Source organism: Antechinus flavipes, chromosome 1 (assembly GCF_016432865.1).
Source record: "Antechinus flavipes isolate AdamAnt ecotype Samford, QLD, Australia chromosome 1, AdamAnt_v2, whole genome shotgun sequence".
NCBI classification, from domain to species: domain Eukaryota; kingdom Metazoa; phylum Chordata; class Mammalia; order Dasyuromorphia; family Dasyuridae; genus Antechinus; species Antechinus flavipes.
In genome coordinates, this window is record NC_067398.1 from 481,767,265 (window position 1) to 481,781,311 (window position 14,047).

At 34.3% G+C, this 14,047-nt stretch overlaps 1 protein-coding gene across 1 annotated transcript in view; it reads left to right on the forward strand.

Moving 5' to 3' along the window:
- CCDC178 (coiled-coil domain containing 178) overlaps positions 1–14,047 on the forward strand; it is a 644,800-nt gene that overhangs the window by 115,244 nt on the left and 515,509 nt on the right. Inside the window, exon 9 of the mRNA XM_051970271.1 lies at positions 11,570–11,790. Within this exon, the coding sequence (XP_051826231.1) occupies positions 11,570–11,790 (221 nt within the window). The remainder of the gene's footprint in view (positions 1–11,569; positions 11,791–14,047) is intronic.

The following is a 14,047-nucleotide window of genomic DNA, read 5'->3' on the forward strand; positions in this document are numbered from 1 at the left end:
GGCAAAAGAAGGGGGGGATTTGGGATACAAGTTTTTGCAAGAGAGAATGTTGAAAACTCTCTTTGCATGTATTTTGAAAATAAAAAGCTATTATTAAAATTTAAAAGAAATTTCTTTGAGAAGACATTCACATCTAAGGAGTGCTTGGTGTGGACTACATATAAAGACAATATTTGGATGTATGTCTTTTATAACTTTTATTTTAGTAATGGCATTGTTATTATTTAAGGAGTGGGGGAAGTAGTACTGCATAATGAAAAATTGCTTTAAACTTTTTTTCTTTTATTCCAGTTGCTGAATCATCATTCATTCTCTAGTGGCTGATGTCTTAGTAGCACTGTCTTGGACTTGATTTTCTTTCTTTCTCGATATTCTTGAACTTAGGGGCTTCATCAGCTTCTAAGGGTACAACTATTATGTCCCCACAGATGACATCCAGGTCCAATGTGCAACCCTAGTCTCATTATCCTTAGTTGTAATTCAGTACTACTAAAGGCCCATTGGACATTTCCATCTGATTGTTTTATAGGTATCTCAAAACTCTTTCTGTTCAAATCAGAACTCATCTTTCTTGCTCCTTTAACCCCTTCTTTCTTCCATGCTTCCCTATTTTTGTTGTGAGTGCTACTCTACAGGTTCATTAACCTTAAAATCATCCTCAAACCATTTTCCCTCATTGCCCTTCTTCTTCCTCCATTTCCAACTAGTTACAAAGGTTTGTTACTTCTTTTCTCGCAGATTATCTCATATCCATCCTTTATTTATCATCTAGACTATTCAAATAGCCTCCCAGGCCTTTAGTTTCTCACTTTTATTATTTATTTTCTGCTGCCAGATAGATAATCCTAAAGCACAGGTTTGACACTATCACTTCTGTGTTCAAGAAACTCCAGGGAACCATAGTTGGTTCTAATATAAAATAAAACACTCTCCTCCTTGGTTTACAAAGTCTGTCACATCTGGCTCTAGTCATATTGGTCACATGTTCTAAGATTGCTAGGATGGCTGTATATCCCTCTCTTTCATATATTCTCTATTCAAATTAAACTGGTCATTTTGATGTTCTTTGCATTTGACATTCTGTTCTAATCTCCATACTTTTGCAAAGGTGTTCTTTCAACTATATCTTGAGCTTGATAAGCAAACTGTCTTTGTCTTCATCCAAATCACTGATAAAAGTGGTAACAGAACTGCCCCCTCTCTCCCCAAAAAAATATCCCTTGGACACTTCCTTGGAAACCAAAGATGCCAAATGGCCATCTATTAAATTAGAAAACCATGAATGAGTTTTTAAACATCTGATACACATTTTTCATTTTTTAAAAATAAATAATATGGATAACTTTTATTTTAACATTTACTTATGTTTTCTACTCTATTCTTTCTTCTACTGTCTTCCAGGGTCATCTATTCTGCTTCCTTCCAGTCATCTATAATGATAATATATGTCATTAACTATTTAAATTATATATAATGTCCTAATATATGTAATAATATATGATATTCTAGTAATATATAATCTTAATATAATATCCAATAAAACAAAAATATAACAAAACATAGATTATATAATTATATAAGTGATGTAATAAAATAAATTACAAATAATAAAATTATGAAGGAAGAAAAAATTGCATAAAACTAAATGATGTGTTACTTATGTCTGGAGTTATATGCAATATCTTATAGAGTCACCTTTTACCCTTACAAAGGAGAGAGAGTGCTGTTTTCTCATAGCTGTTATTTGGGGCTAAGTTTGGTTAAGAACATTCTATAACATTCTGTTTTGATTGTTGTTGTTATTTTCATAGATATTTTTGAGTCACATATATTGTTCACTCATTATTTTATTATATATTAGTTCATATTAATCTTCCCATATTTCTCTGTATATATTCACATCACATTCACATTTCTTATAATATAGTAGTTTTCTATCATATCCATATACAACAGCTTGTTTAGCTATTCTACAATTGATTGTCATTTCCTTTGTTTTCAGTTTTGTGTTTCCACTTAAAGTATTGGTATAAATATTTAGGCGTATATGAGGCTTTTCTTTTTATCAGTGATCTCAAGGAATAGGCTCACCAGTGGAATCTCTGGGTCAAAAGGTGTATCCAATTTAGTTGTTTTCTTTGCAAATTTCTTTCCAGAATATTTGTGCCAATTAATAGCTCTACCATATGTGCCTATATTTCCACAATCTCTACAATGCTGACCTGTGGTGATTTTCTTCTTTTAAAATAATTTAATGGTTCTCTCTGGGAGAAAGCAGATTTCTCAGGGAGGTTTTCTGGAGGCAGCCTTAGTTTCAATGAAAGGTAATAATCACCCAAATGCAGCCAGGTGATAAAAGTTCAAACGTTTATTTTCTCCTTCCAAAATAGCCCGGTTAGTGGAGACCTATCTCTCTGCTTGGTTCCAAGAGCTATTGCAGATTATCCTTTGCTTCTGCTTCTGCTTTCTTCAGCCTCCAGCCAGCCAAGTGGAAAATGGAATGAATCTCTCTTGCCTTTGAGAGAGGGCTTGTGGGCTTCCTCCCAGAGTGCTCCTCTCCAACCCCACTCAATGTTCCGAAGTAACTCTCTTCCGGGAGAGGGCTTCTGGCTGAACTCACTTGACGCTCCCTTCTCAATCTAATTCAGCTGAACTGCCTCCGAGAGCCTCTGTCTGTTTCTTATATATGAGAGAGTGGGATTGTGGGATATCTCACAGCATGCTTTCTGGCCCTAGGAGCTTCAAGGAAGGTGTGAATTCAGATATCTCATACTAAACCCTGAAATCTCCCAAACGTGTGAGCTCCAATAAGTAAAGATGTGAACACAAGCATTGTATCAATTAGCTTTACTTAGTACCTTGTTTCAGGTTCTGGCCCAAAACATCTCCTTGTAAGATCAGATCAAGGATACTGAACCATGCTAAATTAAATAATTATTGTCTCTATCAATTCTAATGACTTAACAGTTTGTAAAGATTCCAACACTGATCTTATTCCCATCTTTGTTAAATCCTTGAAGAGCATACAAAATTCTTTTAACAAATATTAATAGACTAAGAAAAGCAATCTAAGGTCCATTAGACACAAATTTTTGTAAAATTCCAAGGGGAAAAATCCCCAGAACAATAGCAAATCAGTTCAAAATGATTCAAAAGAAAAATTAAATCTAAATAAGAAGAAATTAGAGTGGAACAAAGGTCAGATTATAGCTTTCAAAGCAGAAATAATTAATAGATTATAAAAACTTAAACCAACAGTGTTGAATTTCTCTAGAGGAGAGACAGAAGGAAAACCTGGCATAAGAGAAATAAAATGCAATCATGTTAAAAAAAGAATACATTATCTCAATGCCAAGTGCAATAACTGATCCCAAAGTGACGTTAACGTTAACAAAGATAATTAAGGATTATAGATCTCCCAGAACAAACAAACCCTGACACCGTAAAGTGAAAATAATACAAGAATCTTCAGTACTTCCAAATAAGGGAAAGCAAAATAATCAGATTGCCTCTAGAAGCACATGCACAAACACATACACAAACACACACACACACACACACACACACACACACACACACACAAACCCCTTACACTACAAACTCTAAGACACCATTATTTAAATTTGGGAAAGCTGAGTGACTTTCACATGGCTATCTGATTGGGAAGGGAAGTTCTTCTGTGTTCTTAAAACTGAAAGGAAAACCTCAAAAGCAAGAAAATACTTGTTTGATATTTCTGGTACCATCACACTTCTTGGAGGTGAACCTTCACTTTGCTTCTATCTCTCTGTGTATATGTCTTTGCATGTGTAGCTCTCAGGTATCCTTGACTCATGACACCTTTACCTTGCATTTCCTGTTGTTTCATTGCTTCAGCCAATGTTCTAGGTTGTAGTTGCTATTCAACCCTATGGTTTCTTTTTAGGTGTTTATGCTTTTTCCCTTCTGATCTTTTAAAATATAACTGGAACAAATATAACTTCAAAAATAATTTAATAACATTCCTTAGTGTGCTTTCCCCCACTGTTTGGTGCTACTTTTGTATTAATTTCATAATCACTGATTGCATTATTTCTAGAAACCAAGGACCAATTAGATCATTAATTGCTAGTGTATTTTCAAAAAGAATGACAAAGATGTTCACATTATTAGTTATAGTTTCAAATTAAATTTGAAATTTGTTTTAAATATTTAAAGAAAAATGAGAGAATAATTCATTTTTGAAAAGTTTAAGCTTCAGAAATTTATCTGTATATCTCTGAATTGGGGAAAACATTTTAGTGTATTGTTTGTAACAGAATCAGCTTTAAGATTTTTATCCCAAAATGTCAAATATTATATTTCCCCTTTTTATTATTTGTAGAAGTGAAAAATGCTTGTGTGCCTAAGTGCCAAATGTTAGATCTCTGCTGTATGTAGTCTTTACCAAGTAGATATATTTTTTATGAAAAAATAGAAATCTAAATTAAGTGAGGTATTTTCTTTTTTTTTTTTTTAATTTTTATTCCGTGCCAGGGTAATTTTTTTTTACAACATTATCCCTTGCACTCGTTTCTGTTCCGATTTTTTTCCCCACCCTTCCTCCATCCCCTCCCCTAGATGGCAAGCAGTCCTTTATATGTTGGATATGTTGCAGTATATCCTAGATACAATATATGTTTGCAGAACCGACCAGTTCTCTTGTTGCATAGGGAGAATTGGATTCAGAAGGTATAAATAACCCGGGAAGAAAAACAAAAATGCAGATAGTTCACATTCGTTTCCCAATGTTCTTTCTTTGGGTGTAGCTACTTTTGTCTGTCATTTATCAATTGAAACTCAGTTAGGTCTCTTTGTCAAAGAAATCCACTTCCATCAAAATATGTCCTCATACAATATCATTGTCGAAGTGTATAATGATCTCCTGGTTCTGCTCATTTCACTTAGCATCAGTTCATGTAAGTCTCTCCAGTCCACTCTGTATTCATCCTGCTGGTCATTTCTTACAGAACAATAATATTCCATAACATTCATATACCACAATTTACCCAGCCATTCTCCAATTGATGGGCATCTATTCATTTTCCAGTTTCTAGCCACTACAAATAGGGCTGCTACAAACATTTTGGCACATACAAGTCCCTTTCCCTTCTTTAGTATTTCTTAGGGATATAAGCCCAATAGAAACACTGCTGGATCAAAGGGTATGCACAATTTGATAATTTTTTGGGCATAATTCCAGATTGCTCTCCAGAATGGTTGGATTCGTTCACAACTCCACCAACAATGTATTAGTGTCCCAGTTTTCCCGCATCCCCTCCAACATCCATCATTATTTTTTCCTGTCATCTTAGCCAATCTGACAGGTGTGTAGTGGTATCTCAGAGTTGTCTTAATTTGCATTTCTCTGATCAATAATGATTTGGAACACTCTTTCATATGAGTGGTAATAGTTTCAATTTCATCCTCTGAAAATTGTCTGTTCGTATCCTTTGACCATTTATCAATTGGAGAATGGCTTGATTTCTTATAAATTTGAGTCAGTTCTCTATATATTTTGGAAATGAGGCCTTTATCAGAATCTTTAACTGTGAAGATGTTTTCCCAGTTTGTTGCTTCCCTTCTAATCTTGTTTGCATTAGTTTTGTTTGTACAAAGGCTTTTTAATTTGATGTAATCAAAATTTTCTATTTTGTGATCAGTAATAGTCTCTAGTTCATCTTTGGTCACAAATTTCTTTCTCCTCCACAAGTCTGAGAGATAAACTATTCTATGTTCCTCTAATTTATTTATAATCTCGTTCTTTATGCCTAGGTCATGGACCCATTTTGATCTTATCTTGGTATATGGTGTTAAGTGTGGGTCCTTGCCTAATTTCTGCCATACTAATTTCCAGTTATCCCAGCAGTTTTTATCAAATAATGAATTCTTTTCCCAGAAGTTAGGGTCTTTGGGTTTGTCAAACACTAGATTGCTATAGTTGACTATTCTGTCTTGTGAACCTAACCTTTTCCACTGATCCACTAATCTATTTCTTAGCCAATACCAAATGGTTTTGGTGACTGCTGCTTTATAATATAATTTTAGATCAGGTACAGTTAGGCCACCTTCATTTGATTTTTTTTTTCATTAATTCCCTTGAGATTCTCAACTTTTTATTGTTCCATATGAATTTTGCTGTTATTTTTCCTAGATCATTAAAATATTTTCTTGGAAGTCTGATTGGTATAGCACTAAATAAATAGATTAGTTTAGGGAGTATTGTCATCTTTATTATGTTCGCTAGGCCTATCCAAGAGCACTTAATATTTTTCCAATTATTTAAGTCTGACTTTATTTGTGTGGAGACTTTTTTTATAATTTTGCTCATATAATTCCTGACTTTCCTTTGGTAGATAGATTCCCAAATATTTTATGGTATCAACAGTTATTCTGAATGGAATTTCTCTTTGTATCTCTTGCTGTTGGGTTTTGTTGGTGATGTATAAAAATGCTGAGGATTTATGGGGATTTATTTTGTAGCCAGCTACTTTGCTAAAATTATGAATTATTTCTAATAGCTTTTTAGTAGAATCTCTGGGGTTCTCTAGGTATACCATCATATCATCTGCAAAGAGTGATAGTTTGGTTTCCTCATTGCCTACTCTAATTCCTTTAATTTCTTTCTCGACTCTTATTGCCGAGGCTAGTGTTTCTAATACGATATTAAATAATAATGGTGATAGTGGGCAACCTTGCTTCACTCCAGATCTTACTGGGAAAGGTTCCAGTTTTTCCCCATTGCATATGATGCTTACTGATGGTTTTAAATATATGCTCCTGACTATTTTAAGGAAAAGTCCATTTATTCCTATGCTCTCAAGTGTTTTTATTAGGAATGGATGTTGGATTTTATCAAATGCTTTTTCTGCATCTATTGAGATGATCATATGGTTTTTGTTTGTTTGGTTATTGATATAGTCAATTATGCTAATAGTTTTCCTAATATTGAACCAGCCCTGCATTCCTGGTATAAATCCTACTTGGTCATAGTGTATTATCCTGGGGATGATTTTCTGTAATCTTTTTGCTAATATTTTATTTAAGATTTTAGCATCAATATTCATTAGGGAGATTGGTCTATAATTTTCTTTCTCTGTTTTCAGCCTACCTGGTTTAGGTATCAGTACCATGTCTGTGTCATAAAAGGAGTTTGGTAGGACTCCTTCAATCCCTATTTTTTCAAATAGTTTATTTAGCATTGGAGTTAATTGTTCTTTAAGTGTTTGGTAGAATTCACATGTAAATCCATCTGGTCCTGGGGATTTTTTCTTAGGGAGTTGATTGATAGTTTGTTCTATTTCTTTTTCTGAGATGGGACTGTTTAGGATATTTACTTCTTCCTCTGTTAGTTTGGACAAGCTATATTTTTGGAGGTGTTTTTCTATTTCATTTAAGTTGTCGAATTTATTGGCGTAAAGTTGGGCAAAGTAACTCTTAATTATTGCTCTAATTTCCTCTTCGTTAGTGGTGAGTTCTCCCTTTTCATTTTTAAGACTAACAATTTGATTTTCCTCTTTCCTTTTTTAAATCAGATTTACTAAGGGTTTGTCTATTTTGTTGGTTTTTTCATAGAACCAACTCTTAGTTTTATTAATCAATTCAATAGTTTTTTTACTTTCAATTTTATTTATCTCTCCTTTTATTTTTAGAATTTCAAGTTTAGTGTTTGACTGGGGGTTTTTAATTTGTTCCTTTTCTAGCATTTTTAGTTGCAAACCCAATTCATTGACCTTTTCTTTCTCTATTTTATACAAATAGGCCTCTAGAGATATGAAATTTCCCCTTATTACCTCTTTGGCTGCATCCCATACATTTTGGTATGATGTCTCATTATTATCATTTTCTTGGGTGAAGTTATTAATTGTGTCTATGATTTGCTTTTCACCCAATCATTCTTTAGTATGAGATTATTTAGTTTCCAATTATTTTTTGGTCTACTTCCCCCTGGTTTTTTGTTGAATGTAATTTTCATTGCATCGTGGTCTGAAAAGGATGCATTTACTATTTCTGCCTTATTGCATTTGAGTTTGAGGTTTTTATGTCCTAATATATGGTCAATTTTTGTATAGGTTCCATGAACTGCTGAAAAGAAAGTGTATTCCTTTCTGTCTCCATTACATTTTCTCCAGAGATCCATCATATCTAACTTTTCTAGTATTCTATTTACCTCTTTGACTTCTTTCTTATTTATTTTGTGGTTTGATTTATCTAATTCTGAGAGTGCAGGGTTATGATCTCCCACTATTATAGTTTTACTGTCTATTTCTTCTTGCAGCTCTCTTAATTTCTCTTTTAAGAATTTAGATGCTATACCACTTGGTGCATATATGTTTAATATAGATAGTGCTTCATTATCCATGCTACCCTTTAGCAAGATATAGTGCCCTTCCTTATCTCTTTTAATTAGATCAATTTTTGCTTTAGCTTGATCTGAGATCAGGATGGCTACCCCTGCTTTTTTGACTTCACCTGAAGCATAGTAGATTTTGCTCCAACCTTTTACCTTTAACCTTCATGTATCTCCCTGCTTCAGGTGTGTTTCCTGTAAACAACATATTGTAGGATTCTGGCTTTTAATCCATTCTGCTAACCACTTCCTCTTTATGGGGGAGTTTACCCCGTTCACATTTATGGTTAGAATGACCAATTCTGTATTACTTGCCATCTTGTTAACCCCGGTTTATGCTTTTCTCCCTTCTTTCCCCTTTCCCCCCTTTCCAGTATTAAGCTTGTGAGCACCACTTGCTTCTCACAGCCTTCCCTTTTTAATATCCCTCCCCCTGCCTTAGAGTTCCTCCTCCCATCTTACCCCTTTCCCTCCCAGTTTCCGTATTCCCTTCCTCTTAGCTTATTCCTTCCCTTTTCACTTTTCCCTTCTCACTTTTCAATGAGGTGGGAGAAGTTTCACCATAGATTGAATATGTCTTAAGATTTTTCACTTAAAGCCAATTCTGAAGGCAGTAAGATACTCACTATATTCATCCCCCTCCATTCTTTCTCTCAGATATAATAGGTTTCCTATGCCTCTTCATGAGATGTACTACCCCCACTTTACCCTTTTTCTGGTACAATGTCCTTTCCACATCAATTTCTAGAACAAGGTATACATGTATTCTTTATACATCTATATAGTCAAAATATAGTTCCCAAGATTAATCTTTACCTTTTTAGATTTCTCTTGAGTTCTATATTTGTAGATCAAACTTTTTGTTAAGTTCTGGCTTTTTTATCAGAAACAGATGAAATTTGCTTACTTCGTTGAATGTCCATCTTCTTCCCTGGAAAAAGATGCTCATTCTCGCTGGGTAAGTTATTTTTGGTTGCATACCAAGTTCCTTAGCCTTTCGGAATATCATATTCCAGGCCCTTCGATCTTTTAATGTGGATGCTGCCAGATCCTGGGTGATCCTTATTGTGGCTCCTTGATACTTGAATTGGGTTTTTCTAGCCACTTGCAATATTTTTTCCTTCATCTGAGGGTTCTGGCATTTGGCCACTATATTCCTTGGTGTTATGATTTTATCACCCCTTTCAGTGGGTGATCGATGAATCCTTTCAATGTTTATTTTTTCCTCTGTTCCTATGACTTCTGGGCAGTTCTCTTTGATAATTTCCTGGAAAATAGTGTCCAGGCTCTTTTTTTCATCATTCTTTTCTGGGAGTCCAATGATTCTCAGATTGTCTCTCCTGGATCTGTTTTCCAGGTCTGTTGTCTTCCCCAGAAGGTATTTCACATTCTTTTCCATTGTTTGATTTTTTTGGATTTGCTTGACTGATTCTTCTTGTCTCCTCGAGTCATTCAATTCCACTTGTTCAATTCTGATTTTCAGTGAAGTATTTTCTTCACTCACTTTTTAAAAATTTTTTTCTAATTGTCCCATTGAGTTCTTTTGTTCTGTGGAATTTTTTCCCATTTCACCAATTTTGTTTTCCAGTTCACCAATCCTATTTTTCAAGGATTTTACTTCTTTATCCACTCTCTCTTTAACTGACTTCTCCAGGCTCTTTTGCCAAGCCTCCTTCTCCTTTTCCCAAGCTTCCCTCTCCTTTTGCCAAGTCTCACTCTGCTTTTCCCATTTTTCTTCTAGCTCCTTTGTGAGAGCCTTTTTAATTACTTCTATGAGGTTCACCTGTGCTGAGGAACAGATGATCTCCTCCTTTGGGGATTCACCTGGAGACAGTCTGTTTTTAGTCTCCTCAGGATTTAGAGTCTGCTCTCTATCTGTATAGAAGCTGTCAAGGGTTAAAGTCCTCTTCAGTTTCTTGCTCATTCTGTCTAATAATCAAAGACAAACTACCAAAGAAAAACAGAAAAAACTGGAGTCTTTCTTTGGGGGAGGGGCTGGTTGGTGTTACTGAGCTTCCTCTACAGACTGCGGGGGGGGGCAGCAATGAGGCACTAGCCCTACTGTGCTGCGCTTGCGCTCTGAGATCCCAGAGCGTGCTGAGACACTGTGGGGGGAGAAGGGGGGGGTGGCTAGGTCCCGAGAGACTCCAGCTGTTTGGGGTTGTATTCTTCATCCCGGTGTTTTTAGCTTCTCTGCTGGGCTGCTGACTTGCTGCCGGAGCAAAGTATCCAGTCCTGTAGCGAAGCTCTCCCTGCAGAGACGGCTGCGATCACTCCTTACCCCCTCTCCAGTCTGCTCCCGTGCTCTCACTGCCGCTGCCCGCCGCCTGCGCCCGATCTAAAACCGTCCCAGCCCTCCAGTAAAGACAGACCTTTTTTGGCAAATCTCAAGGATGGCTTCTCTTTGTAACTATTTGTGGGTTTTTTTTTTCAGTCAAGCATTAATTCAGAGGCTTGTAATGAAATAGATAGTGAGAGAAAGTGTGGAGCTACACAGTTATGTGCCTCCTCTCTGCCATCTTAACCGGAAGTAAGTGAGGTATTTTCAAAAAAAATAAGGGAAACCTACTAAATCCTAAAGTAGTTAAGATTTATCCATTCTATTTTTAATCAAGTACTCTTTTAGTTTAAATGCATAATATTAATTGTAGAATTTATGAAAGTAGGCTTTAAATTTGGACTGGAATTTTTCCTTAAAATTTTGTTGCTTTGATATTTTTATTATTGATATATTTAGATATCATATAAATAATCAATTGAGATAAATTTCTAAGTAACTGGAATTACAGAAGCAGAAAAGAATCTGCAGCACCTATATGCTGGATCTGTAATCAGGTATATATAAGCTCAAATATGGCACTTATTAGCTCTGTGACCCTGGGCAAAGAACCTCTTGTCTGCCTCAATTCTCCCACTAAGTGGGAATAATAGCAGCAGCTACCTCCCAGATAATATTAATATTACATATTTCCTAGAAGATCTCATAGGTTTTTGAAACTGAACATAATAAGATAGTTCATTGTAATATGAAAAAATGTTTTGTAATAATTTTCTCATCATCTTAAATGTGATAAAATGATTTTTTAAAAATCCCAAAATAATACTCTGATTTTAATAACAAAAGTTAATTTTCTCCTATATTTTAACAAGAAAAGGTTTCAAAATTGATTTTCTTGCCATTTTACTCATTTGACTTAACAGAACATGAGACTTGTTCAACAGAAATCCTGGAATTACAGGCGAATCTTGAGAAGGAAATGCAGAAGTTAAAGAAGCTTAAGAATCTAGTGACCAAGGAGGAAGCAATTACTATGACACTTAAAAGAGATGTACAATTCATGAAGGACCATAAACCCCTGCTGGAAGAAAAGCTGCTTGTAGAAACAGAAATCTTGAGGAAGTTATATGAGGAAAGAGATGAGGTAACATGTAAATTCAGCATCATCGTGTTGCAAAATATTTTTAGTTGGGTAGAACTGATGTTTCCTCCAACTGTTTGATTTGCCTTTGAAAACTGAATTGCCATGTGTTTTCTCAAAGGAATGTTATTATTTTAATGTAAATATTCACAAATGTTTAACAATCATTTGAAATGTTTACCCCATATTTATTAGTCTTCTATTATGTTCAAGAAATAATTAACAACTGAGAGATTAGTCTTTTCCCAACCTTTAAAATACTTGTTAAAAATTGTAATTGCATTTGGAGTAAAGGCAACATCATTACAAACTTTAAGAATTCATAAAATTTTTAGTGGAGTAGTTTAATGATTGATTATAATTGAGTCATTCTTTCATTGATTATATGTACATGTCTCCAAAACACATAGTTAATAGTTCTTTCTATTCCTTTCTCCATTTCCAGTTTTAAATATTACAAAAGAAAAACTATTTGGGGATTTTAAATAATTATTTTTGTTCTTCCTGTTGCTTTTTAAAACCATAAAATGTTATTTGCAGAAGGACTTAGATTTTTGAGACATAGGTGAATGGATTTAGAGCTGGAGGGGACCTTGAATAATTTTGTAGATGAGGAAACTGAGGTCCAATTAGCAAATAACAAAAGGGATGTTATTTGCTCCCTTTTACAAGACTATTAAATGTTAGAGGCAGAATTCCAATAGAAATTTCTTAACACCAAATCTAGTATGTTACCTACCACTCCGTGCTGATTTTAGCCTTCTTTGATTTACTGTCTCTTAGATAGATACAAATTGAGATTAAGAATTACTTGAATGTGGGACGTTTAGAACTCTGTGTACTTACTGTTTATTTTACTTAGTATTTTCACACATTTTCTTAATCTCAGATCAATTCTAGATGTCAGTGGGGCAGCTGTTCTTCCTATTTTAATCTTAACAATATGAATCAGTTTGTAAATGGCAGTGCTACATATGTTCGTAAAGGGCTTCTTTTTCAGAAATTTTTGCCTTTCTATAATTCAAACATGTAGGATTATATTCTCTTTAGTTCCTTTGCCCTTTGGTTTTAAGAGATTTTGGCAGTAGCTTTTGAGATTTCTGGAGATATACTGTCTAGATTCTTTTTTTGATCATAGCATTTAGGTAGTACAATAATTCTTAATTTTTTTCCTCATCAGCCTCTTCATTTTTGCTATTAAATCAATTATATTTTTTCTGTTTTTTCAAAAACAGAAATTTTTGATTGATTTTTTGACTTTGTTTTAATTTTTTATCATCTCATGGAATCTTTGGCTTTTATTTGGTATATTCTAGTTTTCAAAGAGCTTGTTATTTGGGCAAACTTTTGTACTTCTTGAGCAAAGCTATTAATCACATTTCCAATTCTTTCTTCCATAGTTCTCATTGCTTTTCTAATTATTTCTTCTGGTAGTGTGATTAAAAAGAAAAACTGAAGTCTTCCACTAGTATAGTTTTATTATCTATTTCTTCCTATAACTCATTCAATTTCTTCAAAAGTGTAGATGCTATATCATTTAGTACATTTATGTTAAGTATTGATATAATTTCATTGTCTGTAATACTGTCCAGGAAGATATAGTTTTCTTCTTTATCTCCTTTAACTAGATCTAATTTTGCTTTTGCTTTATTCAATATCATGATTGCTACTCCTACTTTCTTTGCTTCAGCTGAAGCATAATATATTCTCCTCCAGCACTTTATCTTTACCCTATGTGTATCTCTCTGCTTCACGTGTTTCTTTTTAAAAAAATTCTCCAGTAAATTAATTTATTTTTAATACACATTGCTCTGTGAACCATGTTGAGAGAGAAAAATCAGATCAAAAGGGGAAAACCATGGGAGAGGAGAGAGAGAGAGAGAGAGAGAGAGAGAGAGAGAGAGAGAGAGAAAGAAAGAAAGAGAGAGAGAGAAAAAAGAAGTGAATGTAGCATATGTTGATTTACATTCAGTCTCCTTCATTCTTTTTCTGGATTTAGATGGCATTTTCTGTCCAAAATCTATTGGAATTACTTTGGATCATGGAATCACTGAAAAGAATCCAATCTTTCATTGGTGATCATTACACATTCTTGCTGTTATTGTGTACAATGTATTCCTGGTTCTGTTTGCTTCACTCAGCATCAGTTCATGTGAATCTTTCCAGGACTTTCTAAAATCAGTTTGTTAATCAATTTTTTTTAATAGAACAATAATATTCTATTACCTTTGTGTACCACAACTTTTTCAATCATTCCCCA